The following is a 14,218-nucleotide window of genomic DNA, read 5'->3' as shown; positions in this document are numbered from 1 at the left end:
TTCTCCAAGACCAGACTTGAAGCACTTTACCCAGAGCAGAATCACGCAGATGTTGTTTGTGTGTAAAGGGCTTCACTAACAGAACTGCTCTTACTTTCCATCGAAGTTGGATTGAGGGGAGAAACCTTATCAATTTTTCATGTAGGAGTGTGGGAAAAGTCTCAGGGACAGCAGTAGCTTCATGAAGCTCAAAAGAAAAGGGCTCCCACAGCCTATTCAGAGCGACAAAGTGCAACATGCCATCCTGGAGCCCCTTGAGACCTTCCTGTGTTCAGGAAATGGGGCCTCAAGGGGAGCAAGGAAGGCTGGATTCCAGCCATCCTAATGTTTCCATATGTTTCTTTTTTCTTGGAAAGGAAAATAATGGGAACGAAGGTGGGAAATACAAACCACAACTGGCCGGCCCCCACTGCACCTCTCTTGGAGGCCAGAGAGCAGCAACGTTTAGATCCCGTCATCCCCAGAGGGGGAACAGGCAGCGAAGCAGAGATGCAGAAGGTAAAATAAATCAGCACAAGGGGAGTGAGGCCACTGCAGACTATTGACATGTCATGGCGCTTGCTCAGAGAGAGAGGATGGTCCAAGGAGAAATGTTCCCCTTATATTTATACTACATGGCATAGATCTCTATTTCGCCCTAAACTAATCATTCATGAGCTCTCTATACTCCAAATTACGCTTGGGTCTCTTAAAAATATAGCAATCTGCTTCCTTGCTGTTCCGCAAACGTGTCAAGCTGCTTGTGCCCTTGTTCTGCTCAGCCTCCACCTGTCGAATGAATCCCGCCCGGGGCTTCCGAAAGAGGCCGTTGCTCATTCCACCCCCACTCGGCCTCCGCCGTGCCCATCATCCCCGAACCCCTCGCCCTTCTCCGCACCCCCGCAGCCTCTCCCACACCCCGACCAAACGTTCCGCCAGCACCGCAGCTCTGACAGCTTTCCAGCATCGGCAAGGAACAGAGCATGCGCAGAAGCACTCTCTGCCAAGCGGAGGCGAGGCGAGGCGAGGCGGGGGGTCGGTGGGTTGCACTGGGGAGGCTCTCTAGCCACGGGCAGGAAAGGAAGGTCGCCCCAGCGTTTTGCCCCTCTAGGAGGGAGCACTCTCTGGCAGATCGTCCCGGAGGCCGGGAGGGCGCGGGAAGTTGTGGCGGAAGCGGCTGGCAGCTGCTCTTCCCGGGCGCAGAAGCCCCGAGGAAGCGGAGCCCCTCCCCCCGGGGGGTCGGTTGGGGGGCCTCGAGGGATCCGGGAAAGGTCCCGCCCGGGAAGGCGCCTCGGCTGCGGCCCCGGCCCGGGTCCCCGACGGTCGCTGGAGCCCCGATGGCGGTCGGGCGGCAGGAAGCAGCGGCGCGTGGGGGCAGCTACCCGCTCCTCGGACGCGCTCGGCTAGGTCTCCTCTGCGGGGCCCGGCGAGGCGTTTGCTCTGCTCGCGGAGCTGAAAGTCGGACAGGGCTGCGCGGGGCCTGAGGAGGCTCCCGGGGCGCCTTCGGAGAAGCGGACTGCGGGGAACGAGAGCGGCCCTGCGGAGGGTTTCCCCGTTTCTGCTGCGGACGAGCCGGAGACGGGATGGAGGCGCCGAGGTCTTCGGGGCTGGGCGCGGCCGCGGGCCCTCCCGCCGCCCAGGCCGGCCGCGGAGGGGCCTTCGGGGGAAGGGGCAGCCCGAAAGCCCTCCCCGAGGGGAGGGGAGGCCCGGACGCGCAGCGCCGGCGCTTCCGCGGCTTCTGCTACCAGGAGGCCCGCGGGCCCCGGGAGGCGTGCAGCCAGCTGCACCGGCTGTGCCGTCGGTGGCTGCGGCCGGAGCGGAGCAGCAAGGCGGAGATGCTGGACCTGCTGGTGCTGGAGCAGTTCCTGGCCCTGCTGCCCGCCGAGGTGGAGCGCTGGGTCGGGGAATGCGGGGCGGAGACCTGCTCGCAGGCGGTGGCCCTGGCCGAGGGCTTCCTGCTGAGCCAAGCCGCCGGCGAGGAGGAGCTGCGGGAGAGGCAGGTGAGAGGATTTCGTCCGGGGAGCTGCGAGGGGCGAGAAGGTATCTAGGAATATCTGCAGGAAATCGCAGAAATTAAGAACATGTCTGTGCAGTCTTTTCTGGAAATCTCAATATTCTGAGAAGTCTTTTCTTCTTGAGGCAAAGGCATCTGTTTCCTCTGGGAGATAATTCCTTGGGAGGAAGGAGAAATTCAAGCCTCTTTCAACCTCCCACCCTCCTACTGACGGATGTAAGAGGCTCCAGAGTTTGAGGGAAAGGGCCAGAATTTCTTGCCCAGCCTCTCCTTCTTTCCTCTATTGCAGGCATTAATTGAGGCACTTTTTCCATTTCAGCTGACATTATTAAAACTATTCATTCTCATTAACAATATAGCAAACCTTATTTTAAATCTTACACGCCTCCATTTCTCTACTTTACAAACGGTCACTGAGAAAAGACATCTAGAGAATATGTATTGGGATGGTATAATGGTATGTGGAATGACCTTGGGAGATGGGGAAGAGCCACAGACTGGAAAACCGTCATGTCAAAGATACAGTGGGGCAAAAAAGTATTTAGTCAGCCACCAATTGTGCAAGTTCTCCCACTTAAAAAGATATGAGAGGCCTGTAATTTTCATCATAGGTATACCTCAACTATGAGAGACAAAATGAGGAAAAAAATCCAGAAAATCACATTGTCTGATTTTTAAAGAATTTATTTGCAAATCATGGTGGAAAATAAGTATTTGGTCACCTACAAACAAGCAAGATGTCTGGCTCTCACAGACCTGTAACTACTTCTTTAAGAGGCTCCTCTGTCCTCCACTCGTTACCTGTAGTAATGGCACCTGTTTGACCTTGTTATCAGTATAAAAGACACCTGTCCACAACATCAAACAGTCACACTCCAAATTCCACTATGGCCACGACCAAAGAGCTGTGGAAGGACACCAGAAACAAAACTGTAGACCTGCACCAGGCTGGGAAGGCTGAATCTGCAATAGGCAACCAGCTTGGTGTGCAGAAATCAAGTCTGGGAGTAATAATTAGAAAATGGAAGACATACAAGACCACTGATAATCTCCTTTGATCTGGGGCTCCATGCAAGATCTCACCCTGTGAGGTCAAAATGATCACAAGAATGGTGAGCAAAAATCCCAGAACCACATGGGGGGACCTAGTGAATGACCTGCAGAGAGCTGGGACCAAAGTAACAAAGGCTACCATCAGTAACACACTACACTGCCAGGGACTCAAATCCTGCAGTGCCAGATGTGTCCCCCTGCTTAAGCCAGTACATGTCTGGGCCCGTCTGAAGTTTGCTAGAGAGCATTGGGATGATCCAGAAGAGGATTGGGAGAATGTCATATGGTCAGATGAAACCAAAGTAGAACTTTTGGTCTAAACTCAACTCCTCATGTTTGGAGGAGAGAGAATGCTGAGTTGCATCCAAAGAACACCATACCTACTGTGAAGCATGGGGGTGGAAACATCATGCTTTGGGGCTGTTTTTCTGCAAAGGGACCAGGATGACTGATCTGTGTAAAGGAAAGAATGAATGGGGCCACATATCATGAGATTTTGAGTGAACACCTCCTTCCATCAGCAAGGGCATTGAAGATGAAACGTGGCTGGGTCTTTCAGCATGACAATGATCCCAAACACACTGCCCGGGCAACGAAGGAGTGGCTTCGTAAGAAGCATTTCAAGGTCCTGGAGTGGCCTAGCCAGTCTCCAGATCTCAACCCCATGGAAAACCTTTGGAGGGAGTTGCAAGTCCGTGTTGCCCAGTGACAGCCCCAAAACATCACTGCTCTAGAGGAGATCTGCATGGAGGAATGGGCCAAAATACCAGCAACAGTGTGTGAAAACCTTGTGAAGACTTACAGAAAACATTTGACCTCTGTCATTGCCAACAAAGGATATATAACAAAGTATTGAGATGAACTTTTGATATTGACCAAATACTTATTTTCCACCATGATTTGCAAATAAATTCTTTAAAAATCAGACAATGTGATTTTCTGGATTTTTCCCCCCCATTTTGTCTCTCATAGTTGAGGTATACCTATGATGAAAATGACAGGCCTCTCTCATCTTTTTAAGTGGGAGAACTTGCACAATTGGTGGCTGACTAAATACTTTTTTGCCCCACTGTATCTCAGCCCCCACAAGGAGACTAGGGAGGCATGGGAAGTATTTCAGAAGTAGCCCTTCCTACTTTTCTGGAGAGTAAAAGGAGAGAAGGAGAAAAATACTTTCAGACTTGCAAGACTCTGTTAATGTGTAATAGGGATGCAGCTAGTATTCATTGTCATGCTTCTTGCTACCTCAAAGTAAAATATTCAAAAAAAATACTTCATGCTACCTCAAAGGGGTGGCAAATGGTTTTTCCAGTCAGGATTCCCAGATCAGGGATGCAGACCCCAACCCTGAATCCAAGAGGGCTCCTGTACTCCACAATAGCCCTTCCTGAACACCCCTTCCCCCACAATCAAAAGCATGTGTCCATATCTGAATTGGAGCACCCCAGTTTTAGAAATCTTGGTCGTTACCATTAGCATTGAACTTAAGACAAATCAACCCTCTTTCTCATGAACAGAACCTGTTAACCAATAGAATATTGGAAAGATATATTTCTCCTCCTAGATAAATGTTTTCTGGCAAGAAGCAGGAAACAAGGAAGCACAGGTATACTATTAATTAGTACAAAGAATGGACAAAAGATTTGAAAAAAAGTTATTAAGTAAACCGTGAAAATTGTATTTAGGTGGACCAAATAGTACTTACTGCAGATTTGAAAACGTATGTTTGATGTTGGGAGGCAAAAAGACTGAAAGCCCTTTTTTCCCCCTCTTCAACTTTTTGGGCTCTAGTGAGCACAGTCACCACAGAAAGCAACAGTATGCAATATAACGCATTATCAAATTACAGCTTGAATATAAGTGTCTCTTGAGTACTTTTCTTGGTTTCAGCACAACAAATTGGAGGTGCAGATCCCAAGCCTAATAACTTTCCCAACTAATGTAATCAGAGAGATTGTCTGATAATTACAGGTAGTCACAATATTTTCACGGTGTGCATCCTCCCCACCGAAACCTCTCAGTGTTGATCCCATGGTCTCTATCCCTGAACTGCCAGGTTGATGGTTTCCCAAACAAAAGAGGCAAAAGGAAGCCAAACAGAAAGGAAGGGGTCCCATTCCTCACAAGAGCTTGATTGATTATGTGCCATCAGGTCGTTTTTGACTCCTAGCAACTACATAGATAGATTTTCTCCATGACAATCTGTCCCTAACCTGTTCTTTCAAGTCTCACAAAAACTGAGTCCATCGCCTTGCTGCTGGTCATCCACTTCTTCTCTTTCCTTCCACCTTTCCCAGCATTACTGCCTTTTCCAGAAAGTTAGGTCTTTGCATAAAGTTTGTTTTCTTGGCTGTCCACAGTATTTTCTGGATTCTTCTCCAACACCAAAGTTCAGAAGGGTCAATAATCTTCCTATCTTGCTTCTTCAAGTTTCGCTTCCGTAGAGTGTCACAGGGAATAGCATGGCTTGCGTGATTCTGATATTTGTAGTTATAAATATGTGAATATCTTTTCCAAGGGCTTCATGGCTGCTCTACCAAGTGCTAATCTGTGGCATATGACTTGATTGCTTGTTCCTTTAGTATTGATGGTTGAACCTAAAAGGCAGAAGCTACCCACCACTTTGATATTTTCACTGCAGATTGCAGTGCAAGGCTAGCTGTCCTACCTGTTGATATCTGTTTGGTCTTCTTTATATTTAATTTTAGTCCCATATTTCACTGTGCTATTTTAGCACTAGGGCTTGCAGATCATTTCCATTTTCAGCTGTCAGGGTAGTTTCATCAGCATAGCTCACGTTATTGATGTTTCTTCCTCCAGTTTTAAAACCATACCCATCTTCTTCCAATTCAGCTTCCTTTAATACATATTCAGCATATAGGTCAAATAAATAAGGGGAGAGTATATGGTCTTGTCGCACTCTTGCCAACCTCGAGCCAGCCTGATTCACCATGTTCTGCCTGTCCTGTGGCTTCCTGACCTGTATATAACTTTCTCATGAGGACAATAAGGTGTTCTGGGATTCCCATTTTTCTGAGCACTTTCACAGCTTGATGTGATCAACACAATCAAAGGCCTTTCTATAATTGATGAGGCACATACTGACTTCTTTTTGGCATTCTTTGGCTTTCTCAGTTATCCAGCATGCATCAGCAATAATATCTCATGTTCCTTGGCCTTTTCTAAAGCCAGCTAGAACATTTGGCATCCCTTTTTTTTTCCATGTTGGGCTTTAATCTGTATTGGATGATCCTAAACATTATTTTATTAGCATATGAAATTTAGGATATTGTACAATAGTTTGCACAATCTGTTAAATCTCCATTTTTAGTATTAGAATGTAGATTGATCTCTTACAGTTGGTTGGGCACTGTGTCATTTTCCAGATTTGCTGGCATAATTGGCTAGAATCTTTACTGATTCTTTTGTGTTGCTTCTCATATTTCAGTGCGTATTCCGCCAGTTCCTGTAGCCTTCTGACTTGGTAATGACTGGAGTGCTGATCTAACTTCATCTTCTAGTACTAGAAGTTCTTTTAAGTAGGGAATATCTTCTAAGGTATCTTGGATGTTGACATCTGTACTGTAGAGTGTTTCAGCATACTCCTTTCATCTTCCTTTAAACTCCTTTGAATTGTTTGCTATCTGTGTCCCTAAATCTAAAGGAAAATACTCCAGGAGGAAGAGACAGGAATAAGTAAATTCACAAAGAAGGAAGGGCCACACCTATCAAGTGAAGAGAAGATAAAGAAGGAACTCCTGATCAGACTGAAAAGAGGAAATAAAAAGAGGCAACAAAGCATTTCACAAAAATGGCAGACATTTACACAGAAATAGCAGCCACGTGCAGAGCAGAATCCCCTAGTTGTATCAGTTTGACTTCAGTTGCGGAAGTACAGGTGGAGAGGGAAAATGTTAGGCAAGCAAACTAACATTGTTACGGTCATCTGAAAGTGGATCATGAACCAGACTGTTCCTTCAGGTGCAGGAGCCATTCACGGGCGAGATCTCAGCAGAGCTCCAGGGAAGAGGAGAACAATCCATTCTTTCTAAGGAGCTGCTTTTCAGGAGGATCGAACCTGGGCCACCTTGCCAGGTAAGTGTAGCTTTCTTCTGAGAGCAGTAGAGTTCGATCTCCTTCCATTCATGAGGTGCTTTTACAACCTCATGAACATCTGTGTGCATTTGAACATAGTGATACACCCCCCCACCCCCACCCCAGAATAACCTGTTGAATCTGACTCAGCTTTCAAGATTGTTCTGGAGATACAAATCAGAGACAACTTACAGAGTAACCTGAGAGATTTATATTAGGAAATGTAATTTATAGGTAGACTCCACCTACAACCACTCATTCAGCAACCATTCAGAGTTATGACACTGCTGAATGTATGGTGGTTACGACCAGCCCTTGAGTTCCTGCTGTCCCACACCCCTGTGGTCATGTGATCGTGATCTGGTGTTTGGTAACCGATTCGCACTTATGAGCGGTTGTAGCACCCTGCAATCACATCATTGCCATTTGTAACTTTCCCTGCCGACTTCCAGAGAAAATCAATGGGGAAGCCGGCAGGGAAGGTTGCAGGTCACTGGGTTAAGTCTCCCGCACCTGTGCACCCTCCCCCACCTCCTCTGTGCTCACACCAGCCATATGCACACCCTCCCTAACCTGCATCCGCTTCTCACACACCCTCCTTGACACATGCTGCACCTCTTGCGCACACCCTCATGAGCCCTCCCTGATCTGCACCATGCCCCCTTCCATCCTTGCACGCCCTCTGTGACCCATGCTACTTGCACACCCTCTTGCATCCTCACGCACCCTCCTCAACCCACACCCACCTCTTGTGCACTCTCGCACACCTTCTCCAACCTGTGCCACGCCTCTCACACATACTCTCAAACCCTCACCCACCCTTCCCAACCCACTCTCACACCCTTGCATACCCTCCCTGACACTCTCTGGTATCCCCTGTGTACCTCCTCACTCCCTCCCCAACACAACAGCAGCCACTTACCTGCCTGCCAGCGTGGGACTTGCAACTTGCAAAAGCGTGAAATCCTGGCTGTGCCAGAAGGCCTGGGGGCCAGATAGGGGCTCGCATCAGTGGAAGTGGCTTGTGGGGTATTTGATTTTGCCCCCCATCATCTTGAATATTTTTAGTATATATGTATAGGGTTGTTTTACAGTTTGACTTTTTAATGGATTAATTAATTTTAATTATCTAATTATCTAAAACAATTTTTTAATCGTTCGTGGGTTTTTGGTTTTAATTTTGAGCCCCCCAGAGTCACCCGTTGGGGGAGATGGGTGGCATACAAATTTAACAAATAAATAAATAAACAAGCAAATAAACAAACAAACAAACTTCCTGCCAGCTTCCCAACTTTGGTTGTGGGAAGCCAGCAGGAAGTTGCTTCACCTAACTACCATGGGATTTGGTTAACAATGGCAACCGGGACTGCAGAGATTGTCTTTGCTAAGCAGTGTGGTCGTACTTTATGACGGCATCGCTTAGGGACAGAAATTCCGGTCTGAAGTTGAAGACTATCTGTATTTGTTGAAAGAGTTTAATACTTCTTAATACTTTTCAAAGGGAAAGTGCAGAAAAACAGATTTTCCATGTAAAAACCCCTAAAGTTAATGCTAAGTGGCTGCAACAGTAAGACTGTTAATCAAATGACTTGGGATTTCGAGGCTCATTGTCACCATTTTGAAATAGGCCAGGGAAGAAATTCCTAGTGGGTGTGTCCTGTTTTCTAGGAATTTGGAATTTGCTCCCCAAGGCAGGTGAGGCCAGGGGATTCTGCCCCCCGAAACCTCCTTGTTGAGTTATTCTTCGCCAGTGGGAAGCTCCACAAGGGATGCTGTGTTGCCATTCTAAAACCTGCATGCAGCCATTTGTTGTGCACTTACAGCATCAGCCTGTCCTGCAAGAAAATGTCCGTTCGGTCCCTTGGAAATCTCAGTTTTATGTTTTGTCCAGTAAGACAGAACTTACAAGTCTTTCCTGGGATTGTTTGCTAAGGAAGATTTTCTTTCTTTTTCTAGGGCTCTGGTCCCTTTGAGGAAGTGGCTATGGACTTCACGGAGGAGGAGTGGGCACTGCTGGATTCTGGCCAGAGGGCCTTGTGCAGGGAAGTCATGCTGGAGGTTTCATGGAACATGGCCGATCTGGGTAGGGCCCCTCTTTTCTATTGGGGAAGGTTTTTTCAGTGGGAGGTAACCAGGGAAGATATCTGCGCTCAGTTGCTTTAGGTGGTCGTGATTCCTACCTGGCCACCACCTGAATCACTGCATTCCCTTCAAATCTTTCCTAATCCGAAAAAACCATCATAGTGAGTTGTGTTTAGTATTGGGCTGATATCCAGTGAGAGAGCCACTGCTGCAAAGAGCCCCGTCCACTTCCTCTTAATTCCCTTCATCTGCCGGGACTCCACTAGATCACAAACCAGCAGAGGCCCTTCAGGGACAATTTTGTCCAAGGCAATCTTCACAGACCCTATTCTAGCAGACAACTAAGGCCTTGGCAGAAACTATAGGATACTCCATGGAAGTGCCTGGGCAGATTGATCGATCAACATGTTAACAACTTAATCTGGTTCCCAGCTGAAAAATCCCTTGGATGCCATCAGAGTCTCCTAGATAAAAATTTGCATCCAACTTCTATCCGGACACATGGCTGTGACAAACCTGGAACGCAGATGGGCAAGTTTTTAAGAGGGGGAGGCCCTCCTTCTTAACAGTTCCAAATTCTAATAGGAATTTCTGTTTTCTTTTTTCCAAGCAGGTGATGGGCCAGAGAATGACAATGACAATCAGGTGAGGTTAATGCCACACCTGCAAACAACGAAGCATGAAGTCGAAGAAGTGATGTTTGCCCATCAAGGGGATCCAAAAAGGCAAGAGAGAAGCCACCCAGAAGATGGAGGGGAGAAGTCCTCCACTTCTCTCCCTGTTGAAATCCATGGCTTCCTGACCCAGCAAGATCAGAAAGGGAAGAGAAGGGGAAAATACGCAGGACATGGCAAAAGAGAGAAAAATGAATTTGATTTATGTGAATACAGAAGAAGCCAGACTAAAGGCTACAGACAGTATGGAAAAAATGTCAATCATTTCTTCTCTCTTACTTTACTTAAGAAACTGTATAGGAAATACAAACCACAAACATTTATAAAAGTTGGGAAAGCTTTCAGTCTGAACAGAGAGATGAAATTATGCATGAAGTGTGGAAAGAGCTTCACTAGCAACAGTGCACTTAATCACCATCAGAGGATCCACACAGGTGAGAAACAGTGTGGAAAAAGCTTTTGTCAGAATACAGGGCTTGTTCATCATAAAAAGACCCACACTGGGGAGAGACCATATAAATGCATGGAGTGGGGAAAGAGCTTTATTGACAACAGAGACCTTATTTGCCACCAAAGGATCCACACAGGGGAGAGACCATATAAATGCATGGAGTGTGGAAAGGGGTTCACTCGGAAAGGACATCTTACTTGTCATGAAAGGATCCACACAGGGGAGAAACCTTATAAATGTGCAGAGTGTGGAAAGGCTTTCAGAACAAATGGACATCTAACTCGCCATCAGAGGATCCACACAGGGGAGAAAGCATATAGTTGCAGGGAGTGTGGAAAAAGATTCATTGAGAGTAGAGACCTTACCTCCCATCAAAAGATCCACACAGGAGAGAGTCTATATAAATGCCTGGAGTGTGGAAAGAGCTTTACACAGAAAGGACAACTTAATTCTCATAAAAGGATCCACACAGGGGAGAAACCATACAAATGCACAGAGTGTGGAAAGGGCTTCAGTACAAACTGTAATCTGACTCGCCATCAGAGGATCCACACAGGGGAGAGGCCATATAAATGCATGGAGTGTGGGAAGAGCTTTTTTGACAACAAAGACCTTACTCGCCACCAAAGGATCCATACAGGGGATAAGCCATATAAATGCCTGGAGTGTGGAAAAAGCTTTACTCAGAAAGGACAACTTAATTCTCATAAAAGGATCCACACTGGGGAGAGACCATATAAATGCATGGAGTGTGGAAAGCAGTTCACTCAGAAAGGACATCTTACTCATCATGAAAGAATCCACACAGGGGAGAAACCATATAAATGCCCAGAATGTGGAAAGAGCTTTGCTAAGAAAGGACAGCTTAATTCTCATAAAAGGATCCACACAGGGGAGAGACCATATAAATGCATGGAGTGTGGAAAGAGCTTTTTTGGCAACAAAGACCTTGCACGCCACCAAAGAATCCACATAGGGGATAAACCGTATAAATGCCTAGAGTGGGGAAAGACCTTTATTGACAACAGAGACCTTAATTGCCACCAAAGAATCCATACAGGGGATAGACCATATAATTGCATGGAGTATGGAACAAACTTCATTGAGAATAGTGCACTTACTTGTCATAATAGGATGCACACTGGAGAAATCATATAAATGCATAGAATGAGCTTCATTTGAAATAGTCAACTTAGTCATTATCAAAGTATCCAGACATGGGAGAAAGCTTATCATTACATGGAATGTGCAGTGATCTTTGGTTTGAGCTGGAGTCTTATTTACCATCCAAGCATCCACACAGGAGAAAAGCTATAAGGGCTCATATGTGGAAAGAGCTGAAGGTGAATCAATGACATTCTTGTCATAGGATGACCCATACAGGAAAGCTACCATGGAAATGTATGAGAGAATGGGTGAGTCAGTGAATGTGCACCATTGTCTTACACTTTCTGCACATACTGTACCCCAGATATGGAGAACAAAAGGAGGTTACCTCAGTAGGGCTTGAATGCTGGGTCTGTGGTCAAATGAACTTAGGGCTGGGCATGATAATGTGGCAGCTATAGAAGGTAGAAGAAGAAGAGGAAAAATGCATAGCTAAAGAGTGGTGAAGAGGAGGTGTATAATTTTTAATTATGTTTTTGCATTCATAAAGGAGGGAGGCTTGTGTAAGACTTTAGGACTTGCTGCAGATGTCTAGGGCTGCAACAAAGCTAAATATAACTCCAAATTGCATGTTTTTGTAACCCCAAGCCACATTGCCCAAAACCTCATATCTCCACTGATTTAGAGTTTTCTAAATTGTATAAATGAATTTCTTCCATGATTTCGCAAAAGCATCTGTCCTGGGCAGTCAACAATCAGAAAAAAGGGTTAGGAATTCAGGTTGGAAGAGAAAGATGTTAAGGATCTCTGGAGTAATGGTAGCCCAGGTCCTTCATATGAATCTTTTTGGCAGTTCTCTGACCTTAAGGCATTTTAGCAAGGCTTCCTCTGTGCAATCAGAGGATACCTCCTAAGAAGCCTCTAACCAACCAGCCCCATAGATTTCAAATTGCACGCAGACTGGATACAGCAAGGCATTCGCTGTGTCTGAACCATTGTGCTGAGCAAGCCTTACTGGAACACAAGGCAAAAACATGATCTACAAAGAACAAGATCCGCACTTGGGTGCTGGTTGCCCTAAGCTCAGAGAACTCCAAAAAAGGTCTGTTAAGGAGACTTTCCCATCTTTTTTATTTTCATCCTTTTTGGCCTCATCTCTTCCTCTGTTTCTCCTCCTTTCTTTTCCATGAAACTGTCTTGCCAGATTACCCAGTCCAATTTTCAGGGGTTGCACAACCTATTGAACCAGAAGCTGACCCCCGAACTGGGTTCACCCCATTAGTTGCACTGAAATTTGGTTAGTAACAGGCTGGAATCTTTAGAAAGTAAGTATTTGGGGCTTCTTAGATTAGAAAGCAAGACCGAGGTTGGAAGATAAAAGATACACAATTATGTCTGATGCAGAAAGATCAGATAAATTCTCCCAGCCTGATAAAACAAGAAAGGAGGGATCCACTAGAATTAGATGTGGAAGATTCTGGATGGATAGACCCACTAGCTGGGTTCCTGTAACAACTCAGGTGAGACTGAAATGGGATTGGGTAATTTCTGGCATCTGGTCAACCTTATCTAGATAAGCAAGGTCTGCCCAGGTTAGAGATGGGATAGGAGATCACCAGGAATCCCAAGACCAAAGACTCATAGTGCTCTCTGAGGAGGACACAATGAAGCTGAAGGATGTAAAGGTGCATCTTTGGCTCTGGAGTCTTTTCCTCATGTGTTCCCTGAATATAGCTATTATTTATTTTATTGCCTTGTCTGTGACTATCTTATTGTCTACGTTACACTGTGCAGCTAAAAGCAGTTATTGTTTTGCGTTGCTCAATAAATTGCTTCAGATTTTACCGTATTTGTGTGTTTATTGCCTGAACCTTTTTGTCACACCTGGCTGGGGCAAAACAAGGTTAGACTGGGAAATTGAAAAAATATATCTGAACACAGCAGTGGCAAACTATTTCCATGTTATTGCTGATAAAATGGTGCTGTTTGAACCAGGTTATCATTTAAATGATTGATTGATTGACTGATTATGTGCAATCAAAGTAGTGCCAACTCTTAGCAACCACCAGTCAAAACCTGTCCAGAATGCACTGGCCCTTCAGGACCCCCAGTGGTGCACTCATTGCTGCTGTAATGGAATCCATCTGCCTCATTGTTCCTCTTCCATCTTTCCTAGTTCTATAGATTCCTCAGTGGAGTCAGGTGTTCATGTAATGTTCCTAAAATATAATGGAGCCTTGTCATTTTACCCTGAGTGTGAAATGTGGGTTGATTTCTTATATGAGCCACTTGTTGGTTTTCTTGACTGCCCATGGTATATTCAAGTCTTCTCCAACACCAAAGTTGAAGTGTTGATATTCTCTCTCCTGCTTCTTCAACTTTTGCTTCCATAAAGTTTCACTGCCCCATTCTGATCTTCATAGAATCTAAGCCTTCATCCCTGTTCTACCAAATGTTAAGCTCTGGCATTTTTTGCCTGTCAAAGAACTACCAGAGGAACAAAACAAAACCCCCCACCTTTACCAGCACTGGCAAGGCAGCCCACAGCACATAAATAGAGAGCAAACCCCATCCCATTTTAGCACTGAAGATGTTACCTAGCCGGCTAATGAAACGTTTGCAAGAAAAGAACCAAGCTCAGAGAACCCCAAGGACTCTACAGTGCAACCCTGAGCTACACATATTCACCTCTATTGATAATTCATAGATTCCACACACAATAATGAGATATCAAATTTATATACCACGTGACTCTGGTTATAT

At 45.8% G+C, this 14,218-nt stretch overlaps 1 protein-coding gene across 2 annotated transcripts; it reads left to right on the top strand.

The window, feature by feature from the left end:
- The first annotated feature begins 993 nt into the window (after positions 1-993).
- On the top strand, positions 994-13,300 carry LOC148213950 (uncharacterized). Of its 2 annotated transcripts, none has more exons than XM_088129462.1 (4): positions 994-1,979; positions 7,028-7,141; positions 9,098-9,224; positions 9,834-13,300. In XM_088129462.1, the coding sequence occupies exons 1-4, from the start codon at positions 1,563-1,565 to the stop codon at positions 11,504-11,506; spliced, it is 2,331 nt and encodes a 776-aa protein (XP_087985588.1). In that variant the 5' UTR covers positions 994-1,562; the 3' UTR covers positions 11,507-13,300. The 2 variants fall into 2 exon arrangements, with proteins under 2 accessions (XP_087985588.1, XP_087985589.1); XM_088129463.1 differs by having other exon boundaries at positions 996-1,979; positions 9,837-13,300.
- The last annotated feature ends 918 nt before the right edge of the window (positions 13,301-14,218 follow it).

Source organism: Python bivittatus, unplaced genomic scaffold (genome assembly GCF_059951505.1).
Source record: "Python bivittatus isolate LINGU-HERP-01145 unplaced genomic scaffold, Pbiv_v1 ctg000810_np1212, whole genome shotgun sequence".
Lineage (NCBI taxonomy): Eukaryota > Metazoa > Chordata > Lepidosauria > Squamata > Pythonidae > Python > Python bivittatus.
The sequence above is the reverse complement of the archived record's forward strand: the minus strand, read 5'-3'. Positions and strand labels throughout refer to the sequence as shown.

Excerpts from the sequence above, each read along its gene's own strand:
- LOC148213950 (XM_088129462.1), top strand. The coding sequence starts at position 1,563 with ATGGAGGCGCCGAGGTCTTCGGGGCTGGGCGCGGCCGCGGGCCCTCCC. Across the intron at positions 1,980-7,027 it reads AGGAGCTGCGGGAGAGGCAG|GTGCAGGAGCCATTCACGGG; the intron begins GTGAGAGGATTT and ends CTGTTCCTTCAG. Across the intron at positions 9,225-9,833 it reads ATGGAACATGGCCGATCTGG|CAGGTGATGGGCCAGAGAAT; the intron begins GTAGGGCCCCTC and ends CTTTTTTCCAAG.